Raw genomic sequence first — 15,366 nt, 5'->3', positions numbered from 1 at the left:
AACAAGGCTTTGTTACAGAGCTTTCTTTTGGTTTAGATCTTTGGTAGGGAAGTTGTGCAGTTCGTGTCCACACGGCATCTCCTGGATAAATTTGCTGTGTTGAGAGTGCAGTCTTGTGTAACTCTGTCTGAAAAAAATAGCTGATTATGCATATTTAATGTAATATTTTTTGTAATAAGTAACTTTCATACAGAGAGGTGTTCTTATATTAACATATCTTTGAAAGACTGAGGTTTAAACTATCAATACTTTCAGTAAGCAAAATATAGATATATTTTGTATATATATACAAATGTGACTTATGTGACTTACTGCTTCAGGACTATTTCCAGTTTTTCAAATATTCCTATCTGTTGATTCATGAAAACTTACTGTCTTATGAACTGTGTTGGGCTGATCTTCACATGATTCTTTCTCTTCAGAATTAACTACACAGATCTTCATTTAGGTTTAATTCACTTGTAGAGTAGGGACCTGGAAGCAACGTTAAGAGAAGGGGCTTCTTCCTGAATGGACTTTTTTTTCTTTTCATCAGCTGTCCTTGACCAGTAAGATGTGGGTGTGTTATGACGCTAACATATACTTGTTTTCTGACTTCGTGTCTTTATCTGTCAAAATACTGCAACAATTTGATAGAATAATTTCTCACTTTTTTTTTTCCTTTCAAAAGAGCTTGTGTTGCATGCTTGTGGTCTGAATTGCTATGGTGCTGTGACTTGGTGTGCTGCTCCTAACCTGCTTTTGAGCTTAATTCAGACTCCTTCCGTCTGTTTCTTTATTTCGTGTGTGCCTTTGTGCTTGCTCCAGGTCTTTGGAAATGCCTTTAGAAACTAGGTGCTTGTGTGTGGAAGGACTTCCCTGTATAACTTAATTCTTCCATTCTTTTTTCCTTTTTTTCATCTTAGTTTTTCTGGAAACAGAATTAAAGGAATTCCATTTTCTTGGCTTACACTTGTCACCTCCTGTTCTGTTTGAAATGCTTGAGAGGGAACTTCTGTATTTATTCATCTGCTAGAAAGGCATTTCAATGAGGGAAGGATGTTGAGCAAGCAGTGGAGTAGTCGAGGCAGCTGCAGATCCTTTGAGAAGCTCTCGGACAGGAATGATTCAAATGAACAAATGCATAGCAACAGTGTTTCGTTTATTTTGATATTCAAGAGGGCCAAGAGTTGCATGAGTGTTTGCAATGTATTTGTTGTGTGTTGACAGTATCTAGGAACAGATCAAAAATTACTCTGAGACTGCATATTCTAGCCCAGGACTCGTGAGCCACTGACACTCAGAGTCAGCGCAGTGCAGGCACTCGGGTCTTGCTGAGGCTACCAGTGCTCTCCATAGGGAGGATTTATAAAGAAATAATAAGAAAATGAACTGTATTAGGTCCATGCTTATTTAATTTCTCGTAAGTCTTCTGTTAATATTGTTAAGTCAGGGTTAGACTGAAGGTGTTTCGGAGTCAGCTGAAGGAAACTTGAGCCTCGTTAAGACTGGCTCTGCTCTTAAACAGCAGGAGAAAGCTGCATTAGGATGGTTGGTCTTTTCACAGTCATTCCTTTATGGTTGTCCTTCACTAGGTCTTTGTGACAGTTTGCTTTTTTTGTTGGGTTAATTTTTAAAATTTAAGCTTTTTGTTACGTTTACAGTGCCACTGAGTGAACTTGTTTATTCCACCTACTCTTTGCCCAGTTGCAACTGAGCGATTAACATTTTAAGCCAACAATCTAAACTTTCCATCTAAACTGTTGCTATGTTTATATGTCACAGATTACCCTCTGTTGACTTGGGAATGCAGTGAGGAAGAACAGTCTCTTAGGTGCACCGAGTCTAAAATTAGCCTTCCACCTGGGTAGATGGATTTGTAAAGTATGTTCAAGAAAAAACGTATTTAGCCCAGAAAATACAACATTTTCTAAATTTAAAGGCCTGATTTTTGCTTTGTTGTTGTCCTGTGAGACAAGAACAACAGTGCTAGCTTAGGACTTGTAGAGCTGGGTTTTGGATCCTGCTGCTGCTGTGCAGAGCTGCTATGTGACATTAGCATCCTATATCTTGGTGAAATAGGGTTTGATTTAGTGCATCAGTCTGTGAGGTTCTTGGGAAAAAATGTTAGGATGGCTTTTGGACTGCTCGATGCACAAGTACTTCAAATATGGCTCTCCTAGAGTAGGCCTATAGTGTGGCTGGTGCTGGATGGAGCTTTCTGGTGCAAGCACTACTAGATAATCTGTATTTCCAGCTGTGGAAGGAAGCAAAATAACTGTGGGTGGTACAGAAGCACAGGTCAGAGTGGGATAGGGGTACAGCAGTTTGTTGTTGTCTGACAAAACTGTATCCTTGCCCTAGTACTATGTTACCTTGATATGAATTGAAGGTGCCATTAGATCAAAAATAGCTGCTGGCAACGCTATAGTCTGAAATCATGACTGTAAGGATGTTGTGACCCTTTTTAGATGCACACCAGAAATCTGCCCTAATTGCTCCATTTGGTCATAGTATCTCCTGGACTAAAACTTGCATTCAGGATCTGGTACTGGGTATATAATGCAGAACATCTGAGTCAAGAGTCACCCTTTTGAAAGAGCTGAAGACTATTTACTTTGGCTTAAAATTTTGTTTTCTTTCCAGGCAGGCCTGTGGCAGGTGTGGGGAAGGGATTGCCATAGCTACATGTGGCACACAGACTTGCTGCAGAGCGTGTATGCTGGGTGCAAGCTGCTGCTCAGGTCTAGGATTGGTTCAGTTGGGTCTGCAAACCTGGATAGAAGTTCTGCTTTGGTGTGAATCCATGGAGATTTCTGGGATGTTAGATGAGCCAGCTCTAAACCAAGCTGAACATGAAGAAAAGGTACTTTTTAGAGCTTCTTTGAGCTGTTTTACCTGGATCTCACAGTGGTATAAGGCAGTAACTTAGAACAAGAAGAGTAGTTGTGTGCCTGCCGAGGGCCTTTAGTAGAGCGAGTAGCAGAGCTTGTGAGATGGTTTATTAGCTTGTCTGGTGTTGTGCCTTGGAAGACTGCTCTTTAGGGCAGTGTTTCTGGCACAAGTATGGCCAAAACCAAGTCCCCCAAGATAATCTAAAATCCTCCTAGTTTTGTGTTGCAAGTGATGATTTCTACTGACTGGTGTGTAATAGAATTCTAGTTAACTAAATGTTTTTGATGCTAGCAAGGTGGCTTTTTTAAAATCTAATCCTCTTATGAGAAGGCTGTCAGCAAATGTGAGAAAACGAAGAGGGATATTAAATATGCAGAGCTAACATAAGGGACATGATCTCAACCTTTAACTCCTAATGCGTAAACACGTAAAAATCTGGAGAGGGGAAGTAATGATTTGGGTTTGTAGCTGTAGCAGAACTGAGAGAGATGGACATGAACTATGAAGGTTAAAAAAAAACCCAAAATAATAAAAACTTAGATTGACTACTTAAGTGCTGTACCAGGCTATGAAGTGGCATCTCAACTGGAGACCTATTACTTGGATATCCAGGAGTAGGAAAGGAGGTGGGAAGTATGGGGATGGGTACTAAACAAGGAGATCACCTCTGCCCTTGTCAGAGGTGGCCTGCAGGCACAATAGCTCTTTTCAATCTTTTGTGTTCCTGTAAAACAAACAAACAAAAACCTTATTCTTGTTTTCAATGCTGTTGCTGGCTCCCAGTGTTCCTGGAATGATGGTTGTTGCTTTACTTCTGACATTTAGAAGAGAAGGACTGCCTATGTGCATGTTAGAGAAAGGTATGAACTTAATATGTATGCACATGCGTAAATATAAGTGCAGAATATCCAACAACATATGGCTCTTAGTTAATAGATCTTCAAATTTAGCCCTTTATGATTTGAAATGTTTCCTATAACAGAAGCATGTTAATGCCAGAACTGCTAACAATGGCTTTCTGGAACAAAAGTAAAACTTTCCAGATAGTTTGCCATATAATTTTCTTAGTCCTTCTGAAGTTAGAAGGCTAAATTACATCTTGTGCATGTCTTATTGCCATGGTTTTCAAGGCATAAGATTCAATCTGCTGTTTTTGTTGTGAAACTAGAAAGCCACTCCAATCTAAGTTTGGTGGTGGTGGCTGTTCAAAGGTGTTTTTCAAACCATCCAGAGTTAACGTAGTGTGTGGTCTCTTTAATTTTATATTCCTGTGTTGAACCATTGAGGTGTTTTCTTAACTAGGTTCCACTTATTCCATTTTTTTTAAAGCCTTTGAAAAGATATACAGCAGGGTTTAAATGGCCTGGAACCCTTTGAAGAAAATTAAAATTCATTTTAGGAGAGGCATTATTTTAGGAGCTGGTGAGAACCTCACAACTTTCTGCACAGAGAGTTGAAAACCAAACGAGGCCAGTCTGGGACTTTGGCCACCCATGAATTAATCAGCAGGTTAGTAAGACAATTCTGTATGTTTGGGTTTCCCAGGACACTTGTGCTGTTTCACAGCTGAAAAATCTGGTCTGGGCAGGAAAAGAGGGCCTCAAACAGCAGAGTTTTTTATTGCATGAGCTGAAGTGCAGGAGACGGAGCTGTGCCAGTTTTTGCATACAGAGGACGAGCCTGCTGGGTTCAGTCTGCTGCGGCTGGGAGTTGTTGGGCTTGCAGTGCCTCCCAGATAACCAAAGCACATGTGCGCCAAGCTTGAAGCATCTTGATTGTGAATGTAGAGGGTATTGGTGCAAGTTTGCAAGGGAGTCTTGGAAGCAAGTGTGGGAGTAGTAGGTGGTGTCTCGGAGGTCACTCAGAGGACAGCATTGGAAAAACTGTGTTGCTATTGCGTCCTCTCACATGTTTGGACAGCAGTATTTCCCCTACTCTAGGGGATTTGATCCCAACCTTGTCTGTTATTGCTAAACACTAACCAGAGGAAGTCTAGCACTTACCTCTGGCTTTTATTGCAGTCGTTAATCAATGAAGACCAATGTATTGCACATGCTGTCTCTGAATACCTGTAGCTTAATCTCTCTCTCCTTATCTCTTCCTCTCTCAGTACCAGAAATTGCCCTTGCAAAATGAGCCACCTTCCTCCGAAGAGTCCTTTGGCATCCCCGGTGTCAGAGGGCACGAATTCCAGGGTAGAGTCTTTGGACAACTTGTCAATGGACAGTTTTTGGCTGGAAGTAGAGAACATTAAACAGAGCGCTGAAGTCGAGCAAGAGGAATGCAGCCTTGCAGATGTGAAAACACAAGAGGGTAGGTTGCCAAAAATGTTGGGAGTGAGGGGAGGAGGATGAACATCTTGGAGAGAAAATTTGCTTACGCATCTGAATGTTTTAGAAGCATGTTGGAATATGGTTAGAGTATTACCAGGGAAATCAGATATTTTTTTATTATTTTTTTTCATTGGGAGGTGGATAATACCCTGCAGCTTCTGAAACAAAGCTGCCTCTCAAGGTCCATCAGGATTATGTTTAAGGCTCCAGATTTTTTTTCAAACAGCCCCCACTATTTGGAGGGGCTTTTGCTCCCTGTGCAGGTGGCTATATGGTAAACACGCTGTGATAGCTGATGGTGTTTTGGAAAGCTTGTTTGTGTACATGGTTCTGAGACTTCATCATAGTGGCTTTTATGAGAGCTGCTTTTATGGAAGACAGAATTTTCTCCCTCTGATTTGCTATTCAAGATACCATAATAAACATCCAGAATGTCTTGAGTCCATCTGCACAAGGTTTTTCTCATATGCTTTCTATTTCTTTTTCCCCCCTCTTTTTTTTTCTCTTGAAGACTGCTTCATGTGCATGGAGTGTTTCTAATGGGCTTCCTGTAGTGCTGATGTTACCCTGTATTTTGAAATAACTGGAACCTGGGCCTACTGCCTTTTGACATGAGAAAGACATCATCTTGGGCTGTTGGAGGGATGATAGATGGTGATAAGTGCCCAGCAATCACACATTTCCTAGGTCTGTTTTGAAGGATGCAATTTATTTGGCTGTACATCCTCTCAAACGGTTGGGTTTGCAGCCTATACAGCCTGCAGCTGTTGTGCTGGCTTGATGCGGAGAAGGATTCATGTGTGTAATGGGGAAATGTTTGCGTGTGCTGCCAAATTTTGGAAGGGTAGGTAGCTATCCTGGGTGCGCAGAGGGGGCTCAGGAGAGCAGCGAGGGAAGATCATTATCTGTGTCCACCTTAATATGCAAGACACAGTAACCATTAAGGTCTGCTGTAGTGTCTTTGCATAAAGGAGGTAAGTTTGTTTTTTAGAACTGGCATTGATAAAGAAGTGACTCAGAAAATGAGTGCACCAGGAAGAAGACTCTGGAAAAGAGGCCATGCCATGAGATGAAAGGCTGTCTGGAATATCCAAAAGACTGATATGCTGGAGGCAACTTGATTACTGTGTGTCAGCAGGGACACAAGGAAAAGTGTCTTTTAACACTGTATATTAATCTAGCAAGCCAGAGCTGGCTGCTTAACTGGGCATTGAAACCAGACAGACTTGAAATGATGCTCCGAGTAGTGAAGCCTTCCCGGCAGGCTGGGTCAGGAGGTGTGGCACGCTCTGGCTCCTGAGGCCTTCTGCAGAGGAGCTCAGGTGAGCAAGTGTTGTGCTGGAAGTGTTAGTGGTGAGGAGAATCCTCAGGTGGTGTGGATGCAGGAAACTGAATTTGACTGGTGCCTCTTGGTCTTCCTGTCTCTGCAATTTATGGTTGGTGCACGGGCAAGATGGCAGTGCAGCACGGAGGCCTCAGGGCTCCTTGGACCCAAAGGCGCTATCGCTCTTTGCATAAAGCCCAGGCTTGGGCAGCGGCTAACAGCGCTGTCTGGAGACTGCGTGGCAAAACCTGACAAACAGCTGATCGTAATCACAGTGCAAGGACAGCGTGGGGGCTACATGTAGATAAGGCATTGCAAAAATGCTGACCCAGTTGGAGAACGCTGGTCTCCTGTGCAAGCCTTGTGTAAGGGGTGGTGTAATGGGAAGCTGCTCGTGACCTGCTGTTAGTGGGAGGCCAGCATGTTAACTTGGCAGAATTGGGTCAGCAGAAAGGTGCTGATGATACTTATGGCCTCACTAACAGTTGAAGGGGGCAGAAAGTGGCTTTTTTGTGAAATATGAGCAGCATTGCCCTTTCCTTGCTGTCTGTTTATCCAGCCCTTTCCAAGGTCTGACGGTACAGCAGGCTGATAACTTACGTGCTTGGTGCAGTAGTGCCACTAAAATATGTGCTAGCATCCTTATAGTGTGTAATTGTGTCTGAGAAGTGTCTGCAAAGAGCAATTCTTCTTTACCTTCAAAAACTATATAGGAAGTTGTGCTTAATGTTTAATCTGAAATTGTAGGGTCCTGTAGCTGTCCTTCAATTTTTTGGAAATTAAATGGTTCATTATAAATGTGGGGGTTTCTTTTGTCTAGCTTACGTTTCAAGTAAGTTTTTGGAATTGATGCTTTCTAGCTTTGCAAACTTATTCTTAATTGTGCCCCCCTGAAGTGCTGCTTGTCAGAAACTCACAAGGCAAATCTTAGCAGCTCTCCCGACTTAAACCTGCAGCTCAGCTTCTGTGGACTGCTCAGTTCTGAAATCTTTCTCTTTGATTTCCCCTTTCTCCCCATAAATAACCTATTTTACCGGTTTCCTTTAGCGTTACTGGCAAACATAACTGGGCCAAAAATATTAAATAGAGGAATTAAAATCTGGTGCTTTGGCATCAGGTGGGGCAGTAGGCTCACACGGATGTCCGATTTGGGGCCTGCTGTTTAGTATTGTGTATTAGATTAGTTTCCTGTTATGTCTGGAATTGGGTATTTTCAAAATTTGCAAGCAATACACTTAACTTCCTTTAGTTCCTTAAGACTAAATAAACCAGAAGTCTTTTACATGCTGTGCTGCTGTGAAACCACGGATGTAGGACAAATAGCTGTATAGTGAGGGGTCATGAATGGGACCACGAGTGCGTGAGCAATAGTGGGGTGATGCTCTTACCTGTTAGCTTCCATAAATTTTGTTTCATTACAGCGCCTAAGAACACAAAGAGGTCACTCTGAAGTCTGAAAAGAGTTTTAATGGAGTCACAATATGTTTTTGCAAGTTGTATGAACACAGAAGTTTCCCCAGAAAAACTGAATTCTGTAATCTTTCAAGAAGAGCTGCATGGGTTTTTAATTATTGATGCAGCAATAATAAAACATTGCCTGAGCAGCTGTGATAACTGAGGAGATCCCAGTTTGTACAGGAAAGGAAGAATATGGGAATGAGCTGTTCTGTTTCAGTCAGTTCAGTTGTGATTTTTTTCCTTTTCCCAGTATAACCTTTGGTAGAACCATGCTGGAGCTGCCTGCAGTGGATGAATGTGGTACATAGAATTGAAAAGAGAAAGGCTTTGTGGTGGCTGCTGTATTTAAGTAGAATTGCTTCTTTTATCCTTGGATTTGAAGTAGCTGCCTTGCTCAGGGCACTTTCTCACTTGTACAAAGGGTACATCCCATGAGGAAAAAATTGTCTTCTATGTTTGAAGTGCAGCATTATGTATACTGAAGAATGAAGAGGAATTGAGCTTGTTTGAGTAATGCTGCTGTACTGTCTCCAGGTTTCTCACACTTCATTCTAGAACTGGAATGTTTTGAATAGGCGCAGACATAAAGTGAATGCACAGAGTAAGAATAACATTTTTGCTGTTGTTGGATGACTGTATGGATACCAATCCACTTAAAAAGGTAAGGAATAGGAATGGTGTGTACAAATAGTTCTGCAAGTATGTTTGAATCTACAGGTCAGTGTCTGGATATTAAAAAAAAAAAGTTGTTGATACATAGGCATTCATGTAGATGAAAATTAAAAGAAATAGCCAAATAACTGGGAAGAGTACGAAAGCCAAATGTGCAGTGTTTTAGGTTGTGGCTTCCTGCAGACCTTTTGTCCTTTCTCAAAGCTGTCGGAGGGTCAGGTGTGCTCCAGGGAGGCACTGCCATTCATTCTGAGTTTGCTGTGCGCCGTTGCCTGCTGCCAGAGCTCCTCCTTGCACAGGCAGTCCTTGTAAAGGCAGATTTAAGCAAGTGCATCTGACTTTCCCCCCATGTCCTGGGAAAGCGCCCAATGGTTCAGTTCCTATTGCAGTCCTTGTGCTAAATACCACACAAAGTCATGCTTGTGCCCTGCTTCTGAGGGAGCCCAGGTTCCTGGCAATAGCCATGCCTCCATGGTGCTTTCTTCTCTTTTTTTTCCCCACCTATGATGAGGAGGAAGGAGTATGTGGGCAGTTATAGCTGCCTAAAATGTTGTCTCTCCTCTGGTTTCACCTGGGAATAAGGCTAAGATTTGGAGAATAGTTGTGGCTTTCCTAACAAAAATGCGGCTCTCTTCCAGTGATGTCCCATTGCCCCTCCATTTGCTCAGGCTTGTTTTTCTGTCTCTGAAGTGTTTCAAGCACTCAAATTGCTGTTATCCTTCCTCTTCTCACTCACCCTTCTCATGCCTTGCCTCGCAGAAGGAGAAGCTGAAGCTGAGTGGCTCCAGGACGCGGGTCTGTCTGACCTCCTTGGGGACCATGCCTCCGAAAACGACAATATCGTCCTGCTCTCCACCCTGACCAAGACCCAGGCTGCTGCGGTGCAGCGCCGGTTGGATACCTACTCCCGCTCTCGGAGGAGGAAGAACAAGCATCCTGTGCGTGATGTCCGAGACATTTTTGGGGTGGTCAGCTCTGAGGTATGTTAATTTAGTGGGGTCTCCTGAAAGGCTTTTTTGCATTGTGGTAGCTGACTTGGCTTTCTGGGTCTGGGGCTGCTTTCATTTCCAAATAGATGACTTCATTTTTTGAGCTGAAATGGAGCAGAGATTGTAGAAATTCTGCATCCAGGTTTACAGCGTTGAGAAGTTGCTACAAAACCTGCAGATCCATAGGCTTTGTAGAAACTGTATAGTGCCTACAGCACTGCAGCCTTGTGCAGCACTGGTATCATTTGGAGCCCTCTTGTGTTTTCTTTTTTCTAGTGACATGTCAAATCATTATTAACAAAAAAAGAGAGAACTTTGTAAGCTCTGTTCTGATAAGCTGACCTTGTGGAACTGGTAATTCTAGAGAAATAATTTTTTTTTTGTTAGATAATACATGACCATTAACTTTACAGTTGCTTTCTTCCTGTGCTGCTCTGCTCTTCTTTTGTTTGTGGCCACAAGGCATCTAAATATGATTCTTAATTTCAGAGCAGTCTTGTGGCCCTGAGCTTGAGCAGCGTTTTCTTAGCTTAGCAGACAATGTCAGCTGTGTGCTTTCTGCCAAAATTGGTTTCTCTTGTAATAACTTCTGTTCTGTGTAGGTAAACATGTTCTGGTTTATTTTGCAGGAGACAGCAGCAGAGAAAGAGAAGTCCAGCCCAGATCCATTGTGGCACGATCTACGGACTTCAAATGTACAGAAATGTAAGAAGGAAGTTTTAAAATGTAGAGTAAGATGGAAAGAGAAGTAAGATCTGAAGTAGGACTGGAACTGGAAGAGAGGTTGTACTAATCTGGGCTCAGAAACATTTGCCCTTTTTATCAAACAAACAAACACCCCCTTCCCCCCTGCCCAAAAAAAAGAAAAAACAAAAAAAACCCCATTGCTGTCCACAGTTGTGGATTTAGTAAACTTTTCCAAGCTCTACTGTTGTTAGGAGTTGCTGCTCAAACTGATGACTGTAACTCTTTGAGAAAGCAGTTAGAAGATGCAAATAAAATAAGTCTAGCAAAGATCATATGGTAAAGTCCTCAAAACTCCGTATGCAATTGTGTGAAGAGAAGTTAGCCATAGGTATGTCCTTTAATTTAAGACCAGTGATCTGGTGATTGTAGCTGTAATGTTATAGCTTTAAGCTAATCTTACCCTATTGATCAGTCTCAGGACTGTGCTATGAGAATGGGTAGGATTGTTATAAAACCAATGTTACTCAAATCTGTCCCAAACTGCTTTTTTAGCACACTTGTTTTCTAAGCTTCACCCTTCTGGCTTTCTGAAACTCAAGACTATTTCTCCTCTGTAGCAGAAAGCCAGGATTACTCCTGCACAGTTCGAAACCCTGGAAAAGAGGAGGTGTTCAACATGGATATTGCCTACTCGGAGCAAGCAGCGGTCCTGTTCAAGGGATCATTCCTGCCTGAATCTAGGAAGTTAAAGGATGGAAATGTCCTAACTGTAAGCACTGAAGGGATTTTTCCTGTTAGAACATATTAGTTCCCCTCTTGTCGAGAGGGGTGCAAGGCACGTGATTCAGTTGTATAATCAGCTCTTGGGAATGTCCTCTGTGGATAGTGTTGCAATGTGTCTATGTTAGGTGGGTATAATGCTATTATCCTTGCAGGGTTGGGCAAGGATAACTGTTGTGTAGTGGAGGGTCAAAGGAAGTACTTGTATGTGAAACTAGCTATTTTGATACTGGTCTGGGTCATTTCCACTGCGAAGAGGAGAATAACTGCACTTCTTACTCAATTCTACCAGTTCTCTTCTCTGCAAATGTACTGGACTGTTTCCAAAGTTCAAGTAGATTAGAGTGGGTATCAGGCTGTCTTTAATTTAGATAAATTGGGATTTTCAGTACAGCTAAAGAGCAGTACTGAAAAGCGATAATATTTATTCAGCTGTGAATTGAGCAGAAGAAGTAGTTTGAGACATTTGTCTGGTTTTGAAAACAAGAGAATGAAGAGATGCCTGGTTATGGTGAGGAATGATAAAAATGCAGCAAAACTTGATACCAGGGGGATTAGTAGTCAGGCTTGCACTGAATCTTGTGCCTGTATGTGTATGTTTTCCCTCAGAAATTTAAGATTCCCAAGGGCAGACTAGGAGTGACCAGGATTGGAGATCTGTCTGCTCAGGACATGAAGAAAATCCCCACACTGGCCCTTATTGAACTTACAGCTCTCTGTGATATCCTGGGCTTTGAGCTGAAGAGAAACAAGGTAGCAAAACTGAAAACAACAGGTTAGTTGTAGTTCATCTTGATTTTTTTTTTTGAGGACTTGTGCATTTTTTACAATTATCTTCTCATAGGTTTCTGTTTGAAATGTTAGAACAGAGAGGGTCTTTGATAAGAAACCTTGTGCCAGGTGTGTTTTCCTTGGTCAGAGTTTCTTGTGGAAGTTACTGGATCATAACATCGAGATCTAGCACCACGTTTATGTCCAAGTGTCACTTGTTCTGTTCACTGTTTCTCTCTCTTTTCCAGTATTACACTTATAAAATGTGCCCTCTTAGTCTGCAGTGCTTTTTTGCAGGGGGGTTGGACTAGATGATCATTAAAGGTCCCTTCCAACCCAATACATTCTATGATTCTGTGATTCTATATGTCCCTGACGTCTGTATTAGTGGTGATGCAGTCTTAAAACTTGTTGTTTCTATTGCAGAGAAAAGACTCTTTGGAGTACCACTCAACACCCTATTGGAAAATGACCAAAAGCTGCTTCCCAACACCAAGGTCCCTCTGTTACTCCAATCCGTAAGTTCCTTTCCGATTTCATTCGCACCTCAGAGTCAGGAAACCTTTGTGGGCTGTGATAAGGAAGAGTTGACTTCTTCTTCTCTGTATCCAAGAGCTTTCTTTTTCCCCTCCCTTTAATAGCTGCTGTCCTGCTTGGAAAAGAGAGGACTTGAAACAGAAGGCATTTTGAGAGTTTCTGGGTCCCAGACTAGAATCAAGGTATGAGCTCTTCAGTAGTTTTTAGTAGTGTTATTGGTGGGGGTTTAGACTTTTTCCTGAAGCCGGTGTCTAATTAATCTGAGTTGTCTCATCTCCCTTTCCAGCACAACTAGAAATGTCCATTGCTGGTAAATCTGGGAGTATCTGCTGCAAGGCTCTCTGTGCTCTTTTGACTTGATGGGTTGCCCTCCTGGTGCTCAGCTACAGAATTTCTGTTATATTTGCTTATTAAAACATGTAATAAATCCCATCTTTTTAATAGAGTCTGGAGCAGAAGCTAGAAAGAGACTTTTATACTGGCCTTTTCCACTGGGATGAAGTCCACCAGAATGATGTATCTGGGCTACTGAAAAGATTCATAAGGGAGCTGCCAGCCCCGCTGCTGACAGCAGAGTACCTGCCTGCTTTTGCTGCTGTACAAAGTGAGTCCCTGCTTTGGCTGTTTAGCATGTTTGTTGCTTTGTGCTTTTCTTGCTAAGCTCTGCTGGTCTTGAGCTCTCCTGTCAGATGTGCTGAGAGCCTGTGGATTTGATGGGAATACAGAGCACAATATGAACTATAGCCAAATGCAGTGCACTGAGTGCTATATGTACTGCTACATGCCAGCCTCAGAGTCTTTGTTGATACCGATTGCGGAGAGGCATCAACAGGCTGCAAACCAAGGCGCTGCAGAAGCTGGGATTTCCATGAGAACATTATTAAGTGCTGTTATAAGTAAACATCCTGATTGGCTGCATAGTCGGGTCCTTCTCTGTAGCTATAAAAGCTGAGGTAGAAAATAAAAACTTCACTTGGCATTCATCTGCTGAGTCAGTTTCTTTTTTCCAGCTCACTGCAATCGATTGGTTGTAATCAACATCTTTGTGTAGGAACACTGTCCTGGAGTCTTAAATTATGTTGTGTCATTTGAGGCTGCAAGGTTGCTACCATGAATTTGGACAATTTGATAGATAATAACATGCAGGCTGAGCTGTGGTGACTGGCCAATGTCCAGCTTTGGTTTGTCTGCAGGCAATGCGGTGTTCTGCAAATGCCTTATTTTGAGGTTTGTGCCTCAATAGATGACTCGAATCTGTTAAACTAACTGTTTAAGTGTGCAGCTATTTATGTTTTAAAAGAAATGGGGACTAATGGGGTCTTCTGATGCCCTTCCATAGCATCAGACTTGTGGGTAGACTGTGCAGTCTGAAACAAATCAGCTAGTCTTCTAAAACATAAGTAGTTCACTTCTTAAGGGCTATATGAGCTTGATTTACTTCTGTAAAACAGGGTCTGAAATCATAGATGACAAATGCTACAATAAGTAATTGTTTTATTCCTTGGGGTTTCCCAGTCTCAAAAAGAACCATGTCAGAAGCCTGAATCCTCTGTCATGTTGTTGGTCTCCCTCTTTAGATATTCCAGACCTGAAGCAAAGATTGCAAGCTCTAAACCTCCTGATCCTGATTCTGCCAGAGCCCAACAGAAACACTCTAAAGGTAACTACTACCTGTTCTGGGTTTAACTGGAAAACATTATCTCATTCCAGGTTTTTATTCAGGGAACTTTATCAGCTTTTGTAAGTAACATCCATCAAGCTATTTGGTTTCATTTCATTGACTTGAGAATGGAAACCCATGATGAAGGGAACAGGCAGATCTCAATGCTGTGCAGTGAACATAAGCTATAAGCACAGTCTGCCTTTTTGGTACAAACTTAGGAGCAGTAGGAATCCATGTGGTATTGGAGCATCGTGTTTAGATGCATCATTTAGAAACACACTCTTCCTCTTCAGCGTGTTAAAGCACTTCACTGTGGAATGAAAGATGTATAGGTCTTAGATTGTCTGTGGGCGTGCTAAAATACGGGGGAAGAAATTCAGTCTTGATTCATGTTTTGTGGTATTGTCATCACCTATGAAAGAGTTTCAGTTTAAAAAAAAGCAGCTACTAAGCTTATAACTTCCTACCATTTTCCAATGAGAAAGCACTTCAAATCCTTTCACCTACTGCTTTCTGAGAGAATAAATGCCAATGAGAGCAGCTCCAGGCAGTGCACAACTTCTGCCTTTTTGTGCCTTATAAGAGCTGTGGTGGTTGTTGCTGTTGCTTTTTGTTTTTCTTAATCCAGAGTAGTTCAGCTTCCAGGTAATAAAAGCAAGGCTGGCTTAAGACCCTGCAAACTTTATTTAGAAAGCTGGAATACATAATCCGGTCAGAGATGATCTGTCATGTGTCATGGCTTTGGTGGAGGCGTGAGGCAGAAGAGATTATCCAAAAGGGTTTATTTTTCCCGATCTGGGAACAGTTTTGAGGGGATACTGGGGGAAGGGGAGGAGACATCTTTGTATTCTGTAACTTTTACAACTGGACTTCTTAAATTACCACCTGCCAAGGAGTAAGAGCTCATCTGCTTCTCTCACATACTCTCTCTCTTGATTCGTGAATGCAGGATGAACTGTTTGTCTGCTTGATATGGTTACTTGTTGCTATCCTAATATTGGAAATTGGTCACTCAGCTTCCTGACTGGAGAAATAGAATTTGCTCATGGATATTAAGAAAAAATGCTGATTAACTGATCTCTCCAGCAATTGCCACAGTAGTTTCTTGAGCATTAGTAGTAATGGATGTCTTAAATCTCTTCCCTTCTCTTTAGGCTCTACTTGAATTTCTCAGCAAAGTGGTTGCCAGGGAGAACAGCAACAAAATGAACCTCTGGAACGTTTCCACAGTCATGGCCCCAAACCTCTTCATGCACAAGGGGCTGCCAAACAAGATCC

At 42.1% G+C, this 15,366-nt stretch overlaps 1 protein-coding gene across 1 annotated transcript in view; it reads left to right on the top strand.

Annotated features, from left to right (window-relative positions):
• Window positions 1-5,006: 5,006 nt before the first annotated feature.
• Window positions 5,007-15,366, top strand: part of ARHGAP40 (Rho GTPase activating protein 40) — a 14,791-nt gene continuing 4,431 nt past the window's right edge. The window contains exons 1-10 of the mRNA XM_010192621.1: window positions 5,007-5,187; window positions 9,421-9,641; window positions 10,280-10,355; window positions 10,955-11,106; window positions 11,727-11,892; window positions 12,315-12,406; window positions 12,530-12,607; window positions 12,870-13,029; window positions 14,003-14,085; window positions 15,243-15,366. The exon at window positions 15,243-15,366 is cut by the window's right edge and continues 107 nt beyond it. Coding sequence (XP_010190923.1) covers window positions 5,007-5,187; window positions 9,421-9,641; window positions 10,280-10,355; window positions 10,955-11,106; window positions 11,727-11,892; window positions 12,315-12,406; window positions 12,530-12,607; window positions 12,870-13,029; window positions 14,003-14,085; window positions 15,243-15,366 — 1,333 coding nt within the window. The remainder of the gene's footprint in view (window positions 5,188-9,420; window positions 9,642-10,279; window positions 10,356-10,954; window positions 11,107-11,726; window positions 11,893-12,314; window positions 12,407-12,529; window positions 12,608-12,869; window positions 13,030-14,002; window positions 14,086-15,242) is intronic.

Source organism: Mesitornis unicolor, unplaced genomic scaffold, assembly GCF_000695765.1.
Source record: "Mesitornis unicolor isolate BGI_N332 unplaced genomic scaffold, ASM69576v1 scaffold45479, whole genome shotgun sequence".
Taxonomy (NCBI): domain Eukaryota; kingdom Metazoa; phylum Chordata; class Aves; order Mesitornithiformes; family Mesitornithidae; genus Mesitornis; species Mesitornis unicolor.
Note: the sequence above shows the minus strand (reverse complement) of the source record. Positions and strands in the feature narration are given on the sequence as shown.